Source organism: Canis aureus, chromosome 21 (assembly GCF_053574225.1).
Source record: "Canis aureus isolate CA01 chromosome 21, VMU_Caureus_v.1.0, whole genome shotgun sequence".
NCBI lineage: Eukaryota > Metazoa > Chordata > Mammalia > Carnivora > Canidae > Canis > Canis aureus.
In genome coordinates, this window is record NC_135631.1 from 15663121 (window position 1) to 15686387 (window position 23267).

The 23267-nt window shown below is 35.9% G+C and overlaps 1 protein-coding gene across 1 annotated transcript; it reads right to left on the minus strand.

Moving 5' to 3' along the window:
* Positions 1 to 17353: 17353 nt before the first annotated feature.
* LOC144293296 (olfactory receptor 4C11-like) lies at positions 17354 to 18286 on the minus strand. Its single transcript, XM_077864379.1, has one exon. The coding sequence runs from the start codon at positions 18284 to 18286 to the stop codon at positions 17354 to 17356; it is 933 nt and encodes a 310-aa protein (XP_077720505.1).
* Positions 18287 to 23267: the final 4981 nt, after the last annotated feature.

The window sequence follows — 23267 nt, forward strand, 5'->3', positions numbered from 1 at the left end:
TTTTTCATATTATGCTTAATTACATGACTTGAAAAAGAAATCCCTTATGTTAATGTAACCTTGTATTTAGTAAGCTTCCACATCTAGTAAATGTAGCAGCCTGAATTCTAATGAGTTGTGGATTCTCATGAGGTTTTGTGAGATAGCAAGTAAGTTCTGAGTTCTTGAAGATCGTCTGGGCACACTTCATCATCTGAGATGACAGAGACTATCTTGAAGGAGTCATACATACTGGAAGCTAAGTTTCAAAAGAATGATAAAGAATGGATGTCCAAGCTGTGAATGGAAAGCTAGAATTCTTTCTTTACCCTTCGGAAGTGGAGTGGAAGAATGTTAAGGGGTTGGAGGATGAGTGGCTCTTGGATATAATTCTGTGAAAGACCTTTGTGTGTCTTGGATGATGTCGGCTGAGCTTCAGTAAGGGGATGTCAGCCAGAGACAGAAAGTCCAGTCACAGACCATTTCTAATAGTTGACAAGAAGTGGAATAGGGTGTTTCTTATGGGAATGTAATAAAAGTCTCCAGGAGCTATTATAAAAGAAGATAATACAAGTTTTCAAAATCCCAACATATTATGCCAACTGATAATTGTATTTTTTAATGATTGATTCCTATGTGCTTGGTAATAACCTGTGTGGTTAGCATTATTTCATCCATTTTCAAATGAAGAAACATTTGCAGAGACTGATGTTCAGAATAATAATAATGATAATATCAACTAAAACATATTGGATGGTTGTTGTTCTGGTTTTGCAGAAATGTGATTGTTGAATCCTCACTATAAACCTATGAGATAATTATCACTATTATTTTATACTTCTTTTACACAGCAAGAGATATAAATGTAGAGAAGTTAAGAATCCTGCCATAGATCAAGCAGATGAAAATGGGGAGAGACAAGATTACATAAATTTTACTTGTGACCTTTTATTCCTCCAAATTTTTAATCCTTGCTTACAATGTGAACTAGTAATCTCCTTTTGACATGACCATAATCACTTTGATGCTATTTCAGAGGCAAATGCATATGAAGCAATTTCATCAACACACACACACACACACACACACACACTGAAATCCCTAAATATTCATGAAAATGGGGTGCTAGTTTCATTGCAGAGCACTTTTACTTTAGCCTTTTATGCAGCCCCATTTCCTCTCTTTACAATCCTCTTACAAACATGGTTTTCCAGAGTCTCCTGCACAATGTTGAAAATGACTACCACAGTGGTTAAGTGTGTACTGTATTGGTTTGAAAATCAGAGAAACTGATTGGAATCTTGCCTTTTCCACTTGCAACTTCTTTTTCCAGGGTATAATTTTTGGCAACTTACATTCTTGTTTTCTCATCTCTAACATGAGAATGATAATATCCACATCTCAGGTGTTATGAAAATTGATTGAGGAAACATATATGAACATCTCCACCACATTACTGTGGTTACACAAAGAGCTTTCACCTAATTTTTTTACTCTGTATGCCCACTGGAGATAGGAAGAATTAGTAATTTGAGTTCAGTCAGAAAACATGCAATAATCTCTGGAAGAATTATCTCTAATTTTACTTGTCAAGAAGCCAGAAAGACTCTCGTTATGCATAGCAGTTAACCTCAGGAAAGACAGTCTCTGGTCATGCTTAGACTAAATGACTGATGATTTATGTCATCTATTAAACATATTTATGTATAACTGTGTGTGGAGCATACTTACATTTGATTTTCATGTCATCTATTAAACATATTTATGTATAACTGTGTGTGGAGCATACTTACATTTGATTTTCATGCTCATGATTAGCCTCGAATGTTAAAGGAGGTGTCTTATGTCAAAAGAAAGTGCTTGTGTCCAAAAATTGGGTTCCATAACTTGTATAATCTGTACGAGCCTCAAAGTTTTCATTTGTCAGTTTAGGTTAATGATATTTACCAACTATCTTTTGACTAATGGATATGAGGGTATAATATTACTTTGTTTGGAAATTGTTGAAACATAATGATTATTCTATATAGAAAATACCAGTGTTTGAGATGCCTGGATGGCTCAGCGGTTGAGCATCTGCCTTCTGCTCAGGGCATGATCCTGGAATCCCAGGATCAAGTCTCACATAGGGCTTCCTGCATGGAGCCTGCTTCTCCCTCTGCCTATGTCTCTGCCTCTTTCTCTCTGTGTCTCTCATGAATAAATAAATAAAATCTTTTTAAAAAGAGAAAATACCAATGTTTAAGATGCTTCAGTGCTACTGAAAACATTACCTTAAATAGATTGGATTATCTCCATGATGTTTAGGGGTTTTCAGAAATAATTCCATCTTCAAACTGGCCTCTTCTTGGATAGTAAACTATCAGTATGAAACACAGGACACACAGACACAGACTATTTAGGTAATTCAATAACAAATCTATGGCCCTTGAGAAGGTGTTTCTCCTAATCTAAATCTTCCCTTTTAGCCTAAAGTCTCAAAATCCCTTATTGAGAATACGGGATTTGAATTTGGAATGAATTATTTTGAAACACTATCATGAAATGACCTCCAGATGGCTCTGGTCCCATAGACAAGAGGCAAGAAATGTGGAGGAAACACTTTCAAATAAATGGATCATTTTTACTATAATGAATCTTGCTCTGGAAATGTAAACCCCCCACAATATTTTCCTCTGGCACTGCATGGATATTTAAAAGTGGTTTCCAAAAAGGTTCAAGGACCTTGGCTTAGAGCTGCTGCTTTCTCTCTCTGGAATCATCTTCTGTGATGCAAAGACTTTGTCTTAGAAGCAGGTATGCTGAAGAGACATGGTTGAGAAAAACCCAATTTTGAATAGGGAATTGCATTTCCTTTACTTGGAACACAACCATGCAAGAATCCCCTTTATTTTTGTGAACTTTTGGTTTCCGGAAAGCTAAATATCATGTGAAGAAGAAAATGACATAATTTGGGTATGGAGACCTGTGATGTTTTTAACCTGTTGACTCAGTTCACAGAGAGAATGTCTACCTCCCTAACAATATAAAAACATTTCTGGAAACCTGCTATTGATTGTGTCAGTGATTGTGTCAGTGCTAGAGCAGTGAGGGATTAATATTAGTGGAATGGTAGCCATTAAAGTCCCTGTCTCCAAAAGTTGTTTTTCATGTTCATCAGAGGGCTATGAAATTAAACAGAAGCTCTAATAGGGACCCAATTAGCAATTTCTGGTATCGTGGTCTGGTTCATAAGGAATACTAGGCAACATTAAAATTGTAGAGAGATATCAATACACAAACAGAAAGTTCTAATTTTAACCACAAGAAATGTTCCATATTCTTGTCACTTGGTATTGTTATTTTCCATGTAGTCATCCGAGGAGGTATGTGGTGATATATTATTGTGGTTTTAATTTGCTTTCCCTGATGACTAATAATTTTGAGCATTTTTTTTTTCATATTATCATTGGCCATTTGTATGTTTTTTAAAGTACGTTTAGGGATGCCTGGGTGGTTCAGGGGTTGAGCATCTGCCTTTGGCTTAGGGTGTGATTCTGTAGTCCCGGGATGGAGTCCCACATTGGGCTTCCTACATGGAGCCTGCTTCTCCCTCTGCCTATGTCTCTGCTTCTCTCTCTCTGTCTCTCATGAATAAATAAATAAAAGCGTAAAAAATAAAGTATGTTTAAATTCCAGTTAGGTAACATGCAGTTTATTTTTTTAATAAAATAATTTTTATTGGTGTTCAACTTACCAACATACAGAATAACACCCAGTGCTCATCCCGTCAAGTGTCCCCCTCAGTGCCCGTCACCAACTCACCGCCACCCCCCGCCCTGCTCCCCTTCCACCATCCCCAGTTCGTTTCCCAGAGTTAGGAGTCTTTATGTTCTGTCTCCCTTTCTGATATTTCCCACACATTTCTTCTTCCTTCCCCTATATTCCCTTTCACTATTATTTATATTCCCCAAATGAATGAGAACATATAATGTTTGTCCTTCTCCGATTGACTTACTTCACTCAGCATAATACCCTCCAGTTCCATCCACGTTGAAGCAAATGGTGGGTATTTGTCGTTTCTAATGGCTGAGTAATATTCCATTGTATACATAAACCACATTTTCTTTAATATTAGTTTTAAGTGTACAATATTGTGATTCGATGCTTCCATACAACACTCAGAGGTCATCACAACTGCTCTTCTTAATCCCCATGAGTATTTAACCCATCCCCCCCTCCTTCTGGTACCATCACATTGTTCTCTATAGTTAGAAGACTGTTTCTTGGTTTGCCTCCTTCTCTGTCTCTTTCTCACACCCTCCCCATACTGGTTTGCTTTATTTCTTAAGTAACACATATGAGTGAAATTATATGGTATTTGTGTTTCTCTAATTGATTTATTTTGCTTAGTATGATTCTTTAGCTCCACCCATGTCATTGCAAATGGCAAGATTTCATTCTTTTATAGGCTGAGTAATATTCTGTCATATATATATATATATATACACATATATATACCATACATATATTTTACATATATACACATATAATACATTTATATAATACACTACACACACATATAAAATTATGTCACATCTATCACATCTTCTGTATCCATTCATCAGCATTATCTACAATAGCAACATTATGGAAACAACCCAACTATCCATCAACTGATGAATGGATAAAGAAGGAGGCAAACCTTTTAATAGAGACAGTCTTCTAACTATAGAGAACAATGTGATGGTACCAGAAGGGAGGTGGTGGGGATGGGTTAAATAATCATGGGGATTAAGGAGAGCACTTGTGATGACCTCTGAGTGTTGTATGGAAGCGTTGAATCACAATATTGTACACCTGAAACTAATATTAAACTGTATGTTACCTAACTGGAATTTAAATATACTTTACTTTTTTTAAAAGCTTTTATTTATTTATTCATTAGAGACACACAAACACAGAGGCAGAGACATAGGCAGAGGGAGAAGCAGACTTTTAATTGTGTGTGCTTATATAGTTTTTTTTCCTAGTCCATGGATTGCCTTTTCATTTTTAAAAAGAAGTAGGATTGGTTAATCATATCTATGGTGGTACATTTTTAAAATTTTTGGTCTCACCATATTGTTTTCCCTAATGGCCTTGCCATTTTACATTTCCACCAACAGTGTATAAGGGTTTCCTTTTGGCCACATTCTTGCTAACATTTGTTACCTTTGTCTTTGTTTTAAATAACAATCTGAACAGATATGAGGTGACATTCAATTATGATTTTAACTTACATTTCCCTGATAGTAATGTTGAGTACCTTTGCATATCTTTTTCCCTTTATATGTCTTCTTTGAAAAAATGACTATTTAGGCCTTTTGCCTAATTATAATTGGATTATTTATTTACTTACTTTTTATTAAGTTCTATAAATTCAATATAATTTTTTCTCTTTTATTATTTTTTACTTCTTAACAGTTATAAGTTTTGTGAATATTTTCTCATTCTGTAGATTGCCTTTCAATGTCATTTCCTTACTGTGCAGAATTCTTTGGTTTAGTGTAGTCCCATTTGTTCATTTTGGATTTTTTTTTTGTCTGCTTTTTTTTCTTTCTATCCAATCCAGGAAAAAATTTACAAGACTAATGTCAAAAATCCTTCCCCTTCTGTTTTCTTTGGGGAGTTCTATGGTATTAGGTCCTACTTTTAAGTCTTTGATTCAATCCAAGTTAATTTTGTGACTGGTGTTAGATACGTGTCCTATTTTATTCTTTTTCATGGATATACCGTTTTCTCAAAGTTACTTTTTGAAGATACTGTTCTTTCCCTATTGTGTGCTTTGGACACTTGTCAAAAACCAGTTGACTGTGTATATGTGTATGCAATTGTCTGAGTTCTTCATTCTGTGCCACTGTTCCATGTGCTGTTTTTATGCCAATATCATACTGTTTGTTTACTATAGCTTTGTTATACAGCTTAAAATCAAGTAATCTTTCTCAGGATTGCTTTGGTCATTCAGGGTATTTTGTGGTTCCAAACAGACTAAGGATAGTTTTTTTCTCTTCCTGTAAAAAATGCCACTGGGAATTTTGATCATGATTGGTTTAATCTATAGATAGCTTTGGGTTTTACAGACATTTTCACAATATTAATCTTTCTAATCCATGACTATAGAATATCTTTCCATTTATTTGTGTAATCTTTCATCTTTTTCATTAATGTCTGTGGTTTTCAATGTATCAGCCTAAAATATTTAGTGAACTATTAAATATAAGCAGTGAGAGTGAACATCCTGGTATTGTTCTGACTTTATGAGGGAAATATTTTGTGGATTGTGGTTGTTTGTTTAGTAATATTTCTAAATTATTTTTCTAAAATCTATATTCTTGGGATCCCTGGGTGGCACAGCGGTTTGGCGCCTGCCTTTGGCCCAGGGCGCAATCCTGGAGACCCGGGATGGAATCCCACGTCGGGCTCCCGGTGCATGGAGCCTGCTTCTCTCTCTGCCTGTGTCTCTGCCCCTCTCTCTCTCTCTGTGTGATTATCATAAATAAATAAAAATTAAAAAAAAAAGAAAAAATCTATATTCTTTGCAATGCATGGTTATTGAACTGTCCCTTTTATTAAGGATGAGATATGGAGGAACATGAAAACTATTTTTATATGTTAATTTGAGTGATACAAGGAAACATGTTTAAAAATGTTTTCACTACTCCCAGGACAGAAATGTAACCAGTGGTAGGAAGACATAGAGAGACACATTTTTATTGTTGTCCATTATGAAATAAATGAATATTCATCTGGAAAATGAAAAGGTTTGCCATTATTTTTTCATCAACAAAGGCTCTAATCAAAGTCATATCTATTCCTCTGCAACAGAAAGGTTGAAAAGATATAGGAACTATAAAACTTCAGTGGTTGATAGCCAATGATGTGATCATATTAGGTAGATATAGAATGGTATAAACAGGTCTCACTCCTACTGAAACTGGGGAGAGTCTAGGTTCTAATGATTCTTGGTCATCTCTTTCCAAGGATCCAAGAGTAGAATCTCTGAGTTCTTCTGGGCTAGACCATTAGGACATTTTGTGAATGAAATAAATGTACAAAGCCATTGAAAGAAAGGAATGCTATTTCATATGCCTTGGTTCTTGGTCTTTGAGAGTAATGAATCTCTCAGCTTTTACCTTCTTAGGTATGTCAGAATAACATCTCTGGCTAGAAAGACTTTAGTGCAAAGACATGAATGAAAGAATGTTGTAAATGCTGAGATACCTGGGTGGCTCAGCGGTTTAGCGCCTGCCTTCAGCCCAGGGCATGATCCTGGAGTCCCAGGATCCAGTCCCGTATCAGGCTCCCTACATGGAGCCTGCTTCTACCTTTGCCTGTATCTCTGGCTTTCTCTCTCTCTCTCTTTCTGTGTCTCCCATGAATAAATAAATAAAATCTTTAAAAAAAATGTTGTGGAGGAAATTTACAAAAGGATAATATTCATTTATTACACTGTTTTCTTAGTTCAAATTTAGTTCCCTTGCATCAGTTAGTAGAACAGGTAGGGCTCCTTAGATTTCATTGACTCATAGCCATTTTGTGCTCTAAGAGCATCAGGTATTATTCAGTCCTGCTGTTTCCAAGTCCAAATGCTCAGAGGTGCCACTGAATGTATAGCAATTACAAGATGAACTTGTTAAAAATACAGATTTTTTAATACTCCTTAACTATGGCCTAACATATTAGAAAATCATAGCACAGATACTGTCATCTGTTTAAAAGTCTGGCCAAATGAGTCCAGTGATCAAAGAAATTGGAGAAACACTAAACTATCCATCGTTAAAAATTGAGTAAGTAGGAGTCCATTGAGATTCCAAGCTGGGACAACAAACATGATTTTGTTGTTTCTTATCTTCAAATCTGTGAATGCATCAACATCAGAGATTATCTTTTGTTTCTTTTTAAAGATTTTACTTATTTATTCATGAGGGACACAGAGAGAGATAGAGAGAAATAGAGACACAGGCAGAGGGAGAAGCAGGCTCCATGCAGGGAGCCCAACGTGGGACTGGATCCTGGGACTCCAGGATCATGCCCCAAGCAGAAGGCAAATGCTCAACCACTGAGCCACCCAGGCATCTCCAGAGACAATCTTTTTAAAGACTATGTATAGAGGATCCCTGGATGGCTAAGCAGTTTAGGGCCTGCCTTTGGCCCAGGGCATGATCCTGGAGTCCTGGGATCAAATCCCACATCAAGGTCCCTGCATAGAGCTTGCTTCTCCCTCTGCCTGTGTCTCTGCTTCTCTCTCTCTGTGTATGTGTGTGTCTCATGAATAAATAAATAAAATATTTTTTTAAAAACAAAGACTATGTACATATTTTAATGTACTGTACACACATATACACATACAGACACACACGTACTCTACCATAAAGACTTACCCAGGTATTGGCAGTAACTAGAATAATCAGATTTGTGCAAAAGACAATGAAGCAATAAGATGAATTATCAGTGATATCTCTATTTGTTACAGAAAAACAAAGCTCAGAATGCAGTAAGTGTAGGTGAGATGTGTGTGATGGATGGCTCACTGTATTCAGTAAAACTGTTTGATTCAACATAGGAGGAAATACGGTTTCTCAGCCATTCATTTCAATGTTGTACTTGTCCAGTTTTTTGAATCAAGTCACCTACTCATCCCAGCTATCTTTTCTTTTCTTTTTTTTTTATCTTTTTTTTTCATTCAGTTTGTTCAGTTTTTCCTTTTCATAACTTTATGCTAGTTGGGGACCCCTGGCTTTAGACAAGTTAAGATCAGTTAGGTAGTAGAAGCATATGAATGGGATATTAGAATTTCAATGGGGATACTAGAGGCAACTTTTTCCCATTTCCTTACTTTTTGGGTAAAAAAAAAAAAATGAGTCCTAGAGAATGGAAAACTTTCTCCCAAGAGCAGAGGATGAGAACAGGTCTTTTGTTTTTTAAGTGTATTTTATGTTTTATTTCTTTTTTATGTACATACACCTCCCCTCCATTTGGAGCCTTGCTAGATTTCATTTCTATTGTGTTTTGCAGGGCTTAGATCAGAACCCTATAGCTTAGATCTCTGTTATTTTCCTGTATTCTTTTGTGCATGCAACATATCCATATTGAGTGCTCAATATGTTTCTATCACACTACTAAATGCTAGAAAATGACCTTAAATCTTTCACAGTAGACTCTCATTCTTTAAGGAAAATGCAAACAGGCCAGAATTAGAAGGAGAAAACAATGTTGTCCAGTATGATTCTTCTGATCTCAATTTAATAAGATCCCTCTGGCAAAGAACTTTCAGAAAATTTACCTACATATGAACTATTAAAACAAATATGACAATGATGATAAATAATACCTTAGTTGTGTAGAATGTGTTATTCTTTTCTTTGTTCCTCCAAAACCCATATGTGGTTGTTATTACTGTCTTAATTGAATCAATGAGATCATCCAGCTTAAATTGTTACTTTCAACTATTTACCATTAGCCTCTGACAAAATCTTCCTGCCCCACAGTCTTTTCATTGCATTCTTTACTTCTGTGTTTCTCAGGGTATGGATCAGAGGATTTAACATGAGGGTGATAATGGTGTAAAATACAGCCATCATCTTATCCCCTGAAAAGGTAGTATCAGAGCAAATATACATGAAAGTACATGGCCAAGAAAATGATGACCAATTATTTTTGTCACAGAAATGTAAACATGTACCCATATTTTCCCTTGTTAATATTGCCATGAGTGTTCAAGTAGTTGAGTGTGGGTGACATCCACAGGTCTTCTTAGAACACTCTGGTATTTGAATACATGAATTTATGATCTCCTATTTGACATCAATCTCTTATATTCAAGAGGTGGTGGGTACAGTTAGAAAAGAACAAGAGGGGCACCTGAGTGGCTCAGTGATTGAGCATCTGCCTTTGGCTCAGGTAGTGATCCTGGAGTCCTGGGATTGAATCTTACATTGGGCTCCCCTCAGGGAGCCTGCGTCTCACTTTGCCTATGTCTCTGCCTCTCTCTCTCTCTCTCTCTCTCTCTCTCTCTGTGTCTCATAAATAAATAAATAAAATATTTTCTAAAAAAGAAAAGGACAAAAATTAAATATGTCTCATTGTGAGACAATAGTGCTGTAAATCTAGATAAAGTGCTTAGCTTTATGGTGCTTTTGTTATTATCCCATTTGTGAAACAAGAAAATTTCAGTTTCATTGTCATCTATCATATGAACAGTTCTTTCTACTATGAATTTAAGTCTATTCTGTTGGCCTGGAATAGCCATGAAACCCTGATGAAGAGGCAGAGATAAAAGAAGACAAAGCAGTGAAAGGAACTGCTGGACACTCATTGAGACCCGTTGGAATTGAAAGAGGGGAAGTGAAATATGTGTTAATTTCTCATCTTCAGACTCAATATTTGAGGATTTCTGAGGAATTATTATTAAACATCTATTAACTAAAAAAATAATGAGTCAAAGAAAAATAAAAATTATTCTCCCCTTATTTCTGAAACCAGTTTCCTGCAAGTATCTTGCAGATATTCAAAATATAGCAATTTTATTAATTCTCTTTTTCTATAATCCTTTTTATTTTAACTTTAGAAGAAATAAAACTCATTAGTATTGTGGAGGGCTTAACTTTTATTTTTCTATCCCTTCTGAGGTAGTTTTTGTGAAGCTATCCACAAGAGAGTGATAACTTATAATTGCTTTGTGAATAATTAATATCAGGGAATCTCTGACCCTAAAACCCCAAAATCTGATAGTAATCATGTATTGTCCTTACTGTTTCTGTCTTTAAACTGCTCAAACTTGCCATTTCATAGTTTGTATGGCAACAAATGCTCCTTTCTCTACTTCGTATAAAGTCTGCTTAAAGAGAATGATGCAAAATGTTAATGACCTTGGGGAAAGCCTTTCTCCAAAGTCACCCTCCATATTCGGAACCACAAGAACTGACAATAAACTTTAATTTCAAGGTGTCTTTTCAGCTTGTTAAAAACGTTTAAAGTTTTCTTTATTTGCTAAATTTAAAAACAAATCAATTGTTGATTTAGGGGATTCCTGGGTGGCTCAGCAGTTGAGCCTCTGCCTTCAGCTCAGGACATGATCCTGGTGTCCTGGGAATGAGTCCCACGTCGGGCTCCCTGCATGGAGCCTGCTTCTCCCTCCTCCTATGTCTCTGCCTCTCTCTGTGTGTCTCTCATGAGTAAATAAATAAAATCTAAAAAAAAAAAAAAATTGTTGATTTAGGACCATAACATGGTTCTAAACTATTTCAGTAAACAGACATAATTGTTTTATGACTGATATCTTGTTCATGGGATTAATATGTTTAAATATATATAGATATATATTAAATATTTAATATAATGAATATATTAAAATATCTATTTTGGGGTATTTCCCGATTGAAATTTATTTCTTCTACTCTTTTGAAAGTTCTATTTGATTGGAAAAGAGTTGGTTCAATAGTGCCTTGGAGTTCACTGGTTTTCTTTTTAATTGAATCTCTGCTGATGTCTGGAGAAATTGCTGGGAAATTGCTGGGAAATTCACTTCTAGTTTATACTTGGGACAATTGTTCCGCAAGCTTTTATTCTTCTATTTTGAGTGTAAGTCATCAAAGTTGAAACTTCACTACTAACATTCTTATTCCTCTCCTGTTCCTATTCTTTCCTTTCTTTTCCCTTTGTCATCAAACCTACTTCTTCTTTACATACATACATTTTGGACAAAATGCCAGACCCTTCCCACTTTCTACTCTTAGAGGGAACTCACAAGCTGTATATTTCTATCTGGTTTCACCACTTACATGGTTAATTTCTTGACCTCATTGGACCTTTTAAGAGAGAATACATTTGTTCCTTTTCCAATATGTTAATAGCCACAAAGTGGGAAAATGTAGCTGTTGTTGTATTTTCTTTCCCTTTGGCCAAAGTTCACCCCACAGTGGGCCATTTGCACCTCTGTGTGACCATGACCCTGGACTCTTATTTCAGTTGTAGGAAAAGACCGAGCCCAAATTCATAGCAGAAAGCAAGCTTGATGGAGAAAGTCCCTGAGAAGCTTTGGGTTCTGATCATGTCAGACAATATCTACTACCTCAGCAGCACAGGGAATATCTATGGATAGGGTTCAGAGTGCCCACATGGATGTAAGCCAAAGTCCTGTTAGGTCAGGCCCACAAGTGACTTAAAGATGGAGAATAGTTTCCATAACTCTCTTCATCTATGGTCTTTTAGTATCATGATGAAATGCAGGCCACTGCCAAGACATTTCTGGCTATAAGGAGTGCAGGAATCTGGGTGACACCTAAAAATCTGGGTATGATGCTTGCTGTGCCTCACACTAAGGTATTAGCTTATACCTTGACTTGTTGCTTGACTGATCTGGTGATATTCACCTTTATTCCAAAGGAATTTGACTCTTTCCTGCTTTACCCATGTCAGTAGGTCCTCCTGAAACTAGTCATCTTTAGAGTCACGTAATACAAGATTTGAAATAGTGCCCTCTCATCCAGTATATGTACTCCCTGGATATAAAGCCCATAAGGTAGTGTGCCTCTTTCCTACTGTTAGGAGATGTGAATAGGAAACACTTCTTTTTTTAATTAAGAGAATATCTTCACTGTTATGCCTCAAGATTCTTAAGAACTCTACCCATGTGACAGTCCCCTGAAACTTTATAGTGTTTATCTTCTATTTCTGCCTTGTGTGAACCTAGTCGGTGTGTAAACTTACTACTGCTATATATAGAGAAATAATATGAAGCAAAAAATAGTGACTTCCAACCACAAAATTTAATCCTTAAATTAGTGGTTTTATTTTTTAAAAAAGATTTTTCTTTTATTAATTTGAGAGAGAGAGAGAGAGAGAGAGAATGCACACAGAGAGGGAGAGGGAGAGGGAGAAGCAGACTCTGGCTAGCCGAGAGCCCCAGGCAGGGCTAGGTTCCAGCACCCTGAGATCCTGACCTGAGTTGAAGGTAGGTGTTTAACCACCTGGGCCACCCGGTACCTCCCTCCCCCAAATAGTAGTTTTAAATTGCGAAACAAAACTTAAAGACTTAAAAATAAAATGAATTTATTTCTTTATGATTCTACAATGTGGCCTAGATTTAGCTGGGTGCTACAGCTCCTGGTTTCACCTGGAAATGCTCCCAACGACTTAAATGGAGTATGAATGTAGTACATGGTCCAAGATGGCCTCATTATTACATCCAGCATTCTGCTTCTGCTCAGGTATGTCAGTTCTCATTCACTCTTCAGGAGTGTAGGTTGGGCTATAAAACACCATGGTTGTTTCAGAGCATTCATTGTTTCACAAAAGCAAAAGCTTTAAGGCCTTTCACACCAACTTTTAGGGAATATACAACATGACTTTTATCACCTTCTGTTCATGTGGGTAAGATTACATGTGACTTGTGTCACAATTTTAGCCCAGAAGAAAGCATGGAGACATAGATTCCACTTCTTTAAAATTTGAGATGTAATTAACATTATTAGTGTTTTCAGGTATACATCTTAATGATTCAACATTGCATTTATTTCAAAATGATCACAATAAATCAAGTTAGCAACCATCACCACACAGTTATATTTTTTCTTGTGATATAAACTTTTAATAACTACTCTTTGCAATTTTTAAATAAAGAATATAGTGTTACTAACTACATTCACTGTGTTGTATATTATTATATTCCATGATGTAATTTGCTTATTTTATAACTGGAAGTTCCTTCCTTTGGTACCCCTTCACCCACCCTTCCTATCTCCTACTCTGGCAACCACCGATCTGTTCTCTGTATCTGTGAATTCCATTTATTGATCTATTTTTTAATATTCCACATGTAAATGAGATCATATATAGTTTTTGTCTTTCTGTTTGATTTATTTAGCTTAATGCCCACAATGATGATGTTGCCACAAATGGTAATACTCCAAAGGAGAACATTATCTAATTTTTATGAGGACAGACATTTGAGGCTGTTTCATTGGAGCTGGACCTGTCAGGATTTCCTGACTATAATGTTTGGTTCTTACCTACATCCCTCAGCTCCAGCTGGGGCTTTGTGCTGTGCTCTAGGCACCTGGAGCATAGGCTTCTTCAGCATCACATAGAAACTTCACCTTTATTGGGCAGCACTGGGCTCTGCACTTGGCTGCTGAAGCACATGTCCTGGGTATAATTCATATGACAACATTTTGCAGATTAGAAACAGATGGCCTTTTCTTAGGCCACATCCTATTTATTTCCTGATAATAAATTACAAAAAAGCCATTTGTGTGAATGATACAAATTAAGTTATCAAATGCAATGTTGTTCATTTAACATTTTAATCATGATAGATCTAAAGTCATCATTATACAGTAATTTTAATACAACATTTACATATATTCTGTTCATCATAAATATCAGAAAGGGAGACAGAACGTAAAGACTGCTAACTCTGGGAAACGAACTAGGGGTGGTAGAAGGGGAGGAGGGCGGGGGGTGGGAGTGAATGGGTGACGGGCACTGGGTGTTATTCTGTATGTTAGTAAATTGAACACCAATAAAAAAAAAAAATAAATAAATAAATAAATAAAATAAATAAAATAAAAAAATAAAATTTTAGTAATAGTTGCTTGTATGGCCTTTTATTCTATACAGATGATCACTAGACTTAACATTTATCTCTTTTTAACAGCTTTGAGATATAAAGCACAAACTATTAAATTCACTTATTTAGAGTATATAATGTAATGCTTTTTGGTAAGGAAGACTGTGAAACAATCTACAGTACCTAATTTTACAACACCTTTGCCTCCTTATCAAGAAATTGCAAACTCAGTCACTTAATCTTCTCCATCACCATCAACACAGTCCTAAGCAAATACTAATATTTCTTTTTTTTTCTAAAAGTTAGAGGACATATGAGTATATTAGCTGTGGGGTGGGTTGTAGTGAAGGGTAGAGAGAATCTTAAGCAGACTATCCGCTGAGCTCTGTGTTGTCTATAGCTTCATGTAAATTGAATCATGGCATTTACTCATCGTACATGGTCTCTTCTTCTGGGATTTATCATACTGACATGTGTATCTTTAGTCCATTATTTTTCTTAGTTGAAGATTATTCTGTCTATCCTGAAAACTTCTGTCTTTCATAGGAAGTGTATTTGTATTTAATGTAATTATCAAATTGAGGGGAATAAGTTTATCTCATTGTGGTTTACTTTTTTCCCCTTTATAACTTACTTTATTTATTTTCTATTTTCTTTTGAGGTAATTGAGTAGATGGTTTTTGTCTAATATTCCACTTTATCTTCCTCTTAACATCTTTTAAATGATAGACTCTATCTTATAGAAGAGTTTCAGGTTCATAAGAAAATTGAGCAGAAGGTATGGAGATTTCATGTGGATCTTCAAATCCTCTGATTAAAAATAGGCAGAAGAACTCAATAGACAATTTTCTAAAGACCTACAAATGGCCAACAGGTACATCAAAATGTGCTCAATATCACTCATCATCAGGGAAAGGCAAATCAAAATTATAATGAGATATTACTAAACAACTGTTAGAACAACTATCATCAAGAAAATAAATCTGAAATGTTGGGGAGGATGTGAGAAAAGGGATCCCATGTGTGCTATTAATGGGTGTGTAAATTAGCACAGATATTGTGGAAAAGAGTATAAATGTTCTTCAAAAATTAAAAGTAGGACTACCATCCATCAACCCTATTGTTAGGTTACATCCAAAGGATCTGATATCACAATTGTGAAGGGCTATCTGTATTCCTAGGTTCATTGCATCATTATCCACAGTAGCCATGGTGTGGACTTGACTGATGAATCAATATGGAAAATGGGAGGTGTATATGATGCAGACTTTAAAAAGAAGAAAATTCTGCCATTTGAAATAGCATGGATGGAGCTGGGAGACTTTATGTTCAGTGTAATAAGAGTTCCAGGTATACAATTTAGTGATTCAACACTTGCATCCACATCCAGCTCATCATAAGAAGTATACTCCTTATTTTCCATCATCTATTTAACCCATCTTCCTACCCATCTCTCCTCTGGTAACCATCAGTTTGTTCTCTACATTGAAGAGTCTCTTTCTTGGTTTGCCCTCTCTCTTTTTTTTCTTCACAGTCATTTGTTTTGTTTCTAAAATTCCACATGAATGAAATCATATTTCTCAGAGTTGTTTCACTTAGCATAATACTTTCTAGCTCTATCCTTGTCATTGCAAATAGCTATTGCAAATAATGCTGCTACAGACATTGAGGTGCATGTATTCCTTTGGTTTAGTACACAGAAATCAATGAATTTTAAAAGTTCATAACACCTCGCATGCTCATATCCAAGGCATGGCTGTTAATCCTTCTGCTCACTATGAGCATCAAAATTCTACTGGCAATTCTAACTTGTGAATAGATAATACCCCTTTACAAGGAAAGCACATACAGAGAAATAAAGTGGTTTCCTGCTGCAAAAGTAGGTTCTCTCTAACTTCATTAACTGGAGACTGATCAAATGAATATTCCTGAATGTCCCTGGTACTTTTATTCCATTAATAACAACCAACTTGAAGTGAAATAATAAACATTGTTTTCCTTCAAACTAACTTCTACCTTATTGTATTCAGTCTCAGAAAATATGTTGTATCTATGGTTTATTTTAAATTTTTATTTAGTCTTGACAACAGATAGCATTCCCTGTTTGACTAATAGAATTCTCTTGATATAGTACTTATATACCAATCACACAAATTAGTGGAATATCTCAAGACCTTTGTAATACAACATCTTAAAAATCATATACACAGTGTTCAGTTATTTTAATCATGAAAGGAAACAATAAGAAAAATTATTATAATCTTATATAATTAGATATAATTAAGAAAAAAATATATCCTTTTGGCCTTTCACATGTATGGACGTTTTAAAGATAAACTAATATTAAATGAAAATATAATGAAAAGAATTTCTTACGCAAAATATTAGTTTCTTTGCTCTGAATGTGTTCAAAGAAAGCAGGATACCTTATCTGAAATGTATATAAAGGTAATTACAAGACACAGAGTACTGGCTCTACTTTATTTATGAATACTCACTGTTAGAACAGTCACGATTGTGTATAAATATCTTTCATCTTATCATACCAGAGTGTAGACTGAGATGTGAGGAGTATCTCACAATCAGTAATGTCAGAATTGAGCTTTCAAGAAAAGAAAGAATCAGGCTGGTAATATGAGGAAAGCTACTAGTTTGAGGGCAGAAGTACAGAGAAAAAGTAAGGAAATTTTGTGTGTAAAACATTCGAGTTCTTTGGGAAAGTCAGGATATACTGTATCATATTTGATATTTCCACAGATTAAGTAATCAACCAAAGTCCTCAATTCATCTTTTGCTTTCTGAGGTAATTTTGACATGCCATAGATTTTTCATGGCATTTTTCACTTCTGCATTCCTCAGTGTGTAGATAAGTGGATTGAGAAAAGGTGTCCCAATAGTATAAAATACAGTTACCATCTTGTCCATGGGGAAAGTAGTTGGGGGGCGTGTATAAATGAATATACATGGACCAAAGAATAAGATTACTACAATGATGTGAGAAGTACAAGTAGAGAGAGCTTTTTTCTTCCCTTCCGCACTGTGGTTTCGCAGGGAATGCAAGATGACAATATAGGAGATCATCAGAATCACAAAACTGCTTGAGCAAATGGCCCCACTATTAGACACCAACAGTAGGTTGATCACATAAGTGTCCATGCAGGCAAGTTTCAGCAAGGGCTGCAAATCACAGCAGTAATGATCAATCAAATTGGGTCCACAGAAGGGCAATCTCAAAGCCAGGATAATCTGGGCTGTAGAATGGATAAAAGATCCAATCCATGCCAGAACAATTAGGATGGTGCAGACCTGCCGTCTCATGATGGTTGGGTAACGTAAAGGCATACAGATGGCCACATAGCGATCAACGGCCATTAAGATGAGGACAAAAATCTCCATGGAGCCAAATAAGTGTAGTGCAAAGACTTGAGTCATGCACTCATTGTAAGTTATGATTTTTTTTGCAGAGAGTGAATCCACAATTAGTCTGGGGGCTGTGGAAGTTGAAAAGCAGGAATCAGCAAGGGACAAATAAAATAGGAAAAAGTACATGGGGCTCCCAAGTGTCCGGCTAGACTTGATGGTCACAATAATAATCAAATTCCCAACCACAGTTCCCACATATAAAATGGAGAAGATTACAAATACCATTTTCTGTCTCATAGGATCTTGGGTTAGTCCTAACAGTATGAACTCTGTTACGCTGTTATTTTGCTGCATTATTTCAGGCAAAGTGGAGAAAGCGCAGGTTAGAAATAATGTCAAGGAAAATTATTATGAAATGAATACACCCCATTTGGGAATCAAATCTATATGCATGATTGTGGAAGTGCCAGTTACCAGTACATTATCCCTACTGTCTATGTTGTTTTCTCCTTAATAAAGTGGAAATGATAATATTTATTCACAATTTTCACATGGCTGTTTATTGAAACAATGACATATATCAATAACGATAGACACCTGATTCTTCAGGCATAATAAACATTAATTTAGATAATTTGGTATCCGAGGGTATCTTTCTGACCTGAATGTGGTTTTGTTTTGTTTTGTTTTTAGTTTATAGCAAGGACTTAATAGGTTAGAAATCTGCAAAATCAGGAAAATTCATCATGATTTACATAATGTGCTTTCACACTACTTCAGCCTGGGAATTCAGTTATAAAGTATCTTACAGTAAATATTCTGAACAATCAAGGAATGATGTAGAAACATTTGATAGTCTTTTTCTTGATGAAACCTAAAAGAGAGAAAGCGAGACAGACAGAGAGGATAAGAGAGAAACAATCCGTATTTTAGCAGTGAACATTCAGTAAATTGGTCCAGTCCACAAACATATTTTAATGTTATCTTGACTAAGTTTATTTCCTGTTATTTGAACTCTAAATATTTTCTACTTTTTTACAGTTCTAAATTCAGCTTATATCACAAAACATTCTAATTTTGATTTTATTTTTTAAAATATTTTATTCATTTGAGAGAATAATAAAAATAGAGAAGGAGAGAGAGAGAGTAAGCAAAAGTGGAAGAAGGGGCAGGCTGAGAAGCAGACTTTCTGCTGAGCAGGGAGCCTAATACAGGGCTTGATCCCAGGACCCTGAGATCATGACTTGGGTCATAGTTTGATACTTAACCAACATACTCACCCAGAGCCCCTAAAACTTTGGACTTTTAAAATTAGTAAATCATATATAGTATAAATTACATCCTTGGAATCAAAGTTAGGAGGATGACTTTTCCCTTAAAATATTCCCTTTGTTAGATGAAAATGTATCATAATCATGCTGCATTAAATATAAAGCTTTTAAAAACCTCGTCTTAGCAGATGGTTTGTTAATCACATTGGCATATTATTGGTTCATAAGAACTGTCTTCTGACATGGGCTGCAGGGACAGCAAGATTGCCAGGGCCAGAGGAAAGTTTAAATGTCTGAGAAAAAGGGTGAGTCCGCTGTAGAGTCAATTCTGGATTCAAGCTCTCTACCACCTCATGCCCCAACCACACTGCCATTCACTACAGGTTCCCCTATAGTTTTATGAGGTCCAAATATGTTCTTTGTCCAACTCTTCTCCAAAGAGGAATAAAAACTTGTTTGTGGTTTCTAACAACTAGGTATTATGAAAGATATCTATCTGTTGATATTTCTATCTAACAATCTACAAATTGATCTATCATCTACGCAATAGAGATACAGACTGAGACATTTATTTAGTTCACATAATAATAGATATAAGAATGTCAAGAATGTCATATATTAGAAAGAAGAAACATAAGGAGGGTAATTTTTATCTAACTGCTGTATTTAAGCATCTCAAAAAGTATGTTTTTAATAAGTATTCATAAAATGAGTGAAAGAATTAGGAGAATTTCATATTGATACAACCCAATAATGTTTGGTCCTATTCAATACTCAGTTACCACTGAAAAGGGAATCCTACTCCACCCAAAGCAAAATCATCATCTCCAAGGAGCATTTCTTATCTATTTCGTATCTATTCCCTCAATAGATATTATTTCTATTTGCTTATCTCTCCACCAGGAGCTGCTGTCCACTTCTTTTACTCCAACTTCTCACCTTAGATGGTAAAACACTTCTAGAAAGTTCCCTAAATTTTCTATCCATCTGCAAATGCCTTTTATGTGTTGGGTGCACACTGTGACACTGATCAGATAAATTTTCTCTGTGTATTAAATACAAGTAAGTTAATCCCCAACACAAATCTTACCAGTTTTGATAAGAGTTTAAGCAAAAGATAGGATGTTCAGTCGTCCTCTTTTCTTTGCAAGATCATTTGGCCAGTCTTTATTCAAATGAGAATTTAAAAAAGTGTTTCAAAAATTCTGTTTGATCTCTTTGCTGTAACTGAAGCTCAGGTTCTCGCCCACATGGCAGACGACCATGCTGGCCCTTGATTCATCCCACACTTTCTGAAATCCACTCTCACGTGGAATTTTTCCTGGGAAATGTTTTTCCTACAGTAGTATTTAAACAGGAGTGATGCAAAATATAGGAGTCTGGGGAAGGTCATTCCCTAAAGTGTCTCTTCCCTTTTAATTAAGCACACTTGAGCTAGATGTACTAGAGAACTTAAACTTCAATATGAATTAATAAATTATGGGATAAAGCTGATCCTTCTTGCGATTAAAGGTGTTTATTTGTTCCATAAATGACCTATTTGACTAGAATTTAAAAAAAAACTGATTATCTAGTGATCTAGTGCCCAGGACTTGGTATCTGGTACCATTATCAAGAAAGTGAATTAGGACTTCTTAAAGAAATGGCTGATTCTAGGTCTGGGGCCAGGATTGTACAAGATGAATTGGAGCATCTTGTGACGCTAGAGGGTACGGATGCTAACACACACACACGTACAGTCACTGACGCTGTAATGAGAATATGCCAAAGGGAGACAAGAGATAATGGATAGGCCTCGCCACCCCCCTCAAGTGCCAAAAGCTGGAAAAAAATCTGAGCAACACATCAATGACATTGAATTCAAATACACCTCATAGTTTACAAAATCCAAAAGTTCATAATGATAAAACCACTTAAATAAATAACTAATAAAGAGATAATAATAGACAAATCTCCCATAAAAAAGAATTCCTAATGATATTGTAGTACTATGCTCCCAAATGGCTATGAGATAACTCTCGGTCTCTTATTTGTGGGCTGTACACAGATGAGTTCCTTCTAAAAGGCACACTGTGGAATGCGGTGGGGGAGTAATTTTACAAAGGAGAAATGTGGCAACACCATCTCAACCAGGTGATCAAGGTTGACAGCAATGGTGATGAGTCACATTTAAAGTGTGCACACACTGGCATGATGTGATGCAAATGGCAGTTTGCCTCTGTGACCTTTCCTCCAATAACCATAACCTCAGTTTAATCTTGAGTGAAATATCAGACAAATCCCAAATGAAGGTTTTATATAAATTGCTAGGATAGTTATCAAAACAATAGAAGTTCATCATAAAAAAGAAAAGTTAAGGGGCTCCTGGGTTGCTCAATCGGGTAATCCTCCCACTCTTGTTTTGGGCTTAGGTCATGATTTCAGGTTATGAATTTGAACCCTGAGTGGGGCTCCACACTTAGCAGAAAGTTTGTTTTTGCCTTTCTCTCTCTCTCTCTCTCTCTTTCTCTCCCTCTGCATGTCCCCGCACTCCTTCTCTCTAAAATAAATAAATATCTTAAAAAAACAAGAAAAGTGAAAAATATACTTATCATGATCAGCGATGAGGAAGCTATAGAATTGTTGAATCATTTTACACATCTGAAACTAATATATCACTGAATGTTAACTATATTTGAAGTTAAAAAATAAAAGAACATTAAGAGAAACTGTCATGTCTGGAGCTGCTGAAGAAGACATGACAACTGATATAATATGGTATGCTGGCTGAGATTCTGGAGAGAAAAAACAGCATTGGTTAATGTAATCTGAATAAAGTATGGATGCTAATTAAGATAACGCACTCTCATCAAGCAAATTAGTTATGACAAATGTACCATACTATGTAACATGGCAACAGGGGAAACTGAGTGCAGAGCATAGGAGAATTCTGTATTATTTCCACAGTTTCCCTGTAAATATAAACCTGTTATAAATTATAAAGTTTATTGGAAATAAATGGCTTATTTCATTTAATATGTCACCAGAGTTTATCTGTGTTGTAGTATGGGTCAGAAATACCCTCCTTTTCAAGGCTAAACAATATTCCATTGTACACACACCGGAAATCTGCACAGTTTATGTCCTATATTGGGTCTAAAGACCAGAAACTACTATAAACCAGTAAGAGCCAATGTCCCAGTTTGGGTCCATAAGCAAGAGATTGAAATATAAGTGGGGTGAATGACACAGGCATGGTGATATAGCATGAGGCCACTAATGACCTTCTGAAAATATATCAGAAGGAGGATCATCTGCTTCTGAACTTCAAGTAATTGTAACCTGGGAAAGCAAAATTATATGTAAAAGAAGACTATTCTATTTGATAATGGACTGCTGCGTGGCACCCCCAAATTTATGGTTCTATGGGTCAGAAACACCAAGCTCATGATGAGCAGTTCTGGTTTCACAGAAAATCGGTGGCCTATGATTGTTTAGTCTCTACTAGGCTCCATAGCAGGCCAACAGCCATTTCTCAAAAGGAAAGTAGTTATCTATAGAGAATGTCAGGAATTTGTCCCAAAATCCTAAGGGCCTGCACTGCACTTCATATATGGGGGACTGCCAAAGACTCCAGGAGCATCTCTTTCTACCACAGACACATCAAGCACTGTTGGATGTGCCGCATCATAGCACCCATGAGTAATAGAAGCTTATGCCACAGTTTGGACCTGTGGTGGAGCTTTTTTTTTCTGAGTTCCACTCAAACTAGCAGCTTTTTGAGTCACTTGATAATAAGCCAGAACAAAACATCCAAATGAAGAATCTGTTGCCTTCTCAATTCAAAGAGGCCTACCAGATATTGTGCATCATTTGGTGCGGGAGACGATAGATGGACCAAGATAGCTTCAACTCAAAAGGAAATCTTTTTTTTTTTTTTTGGTTTTAAATAAATTCAAGTTAGTTAGCATATAGTATCTTATTAATTTTGCGGTAGAAATTAGTGATTCATCAGTTGCCTAAGACACACAGTACTCATTACATCATATGCCCTGCCTAATGCCCATCACCCACATACCCTATGT

What these genes read in the sequence shown, in the direction of transcription:
- LOC144293296 (XM_077864379.1), bottom strand. Translation starts at nt 18,286, where the DNA reads ATGCAGCAAAATAACAGCGTAACAGAGTTCATACTGTTAGGACTAACC.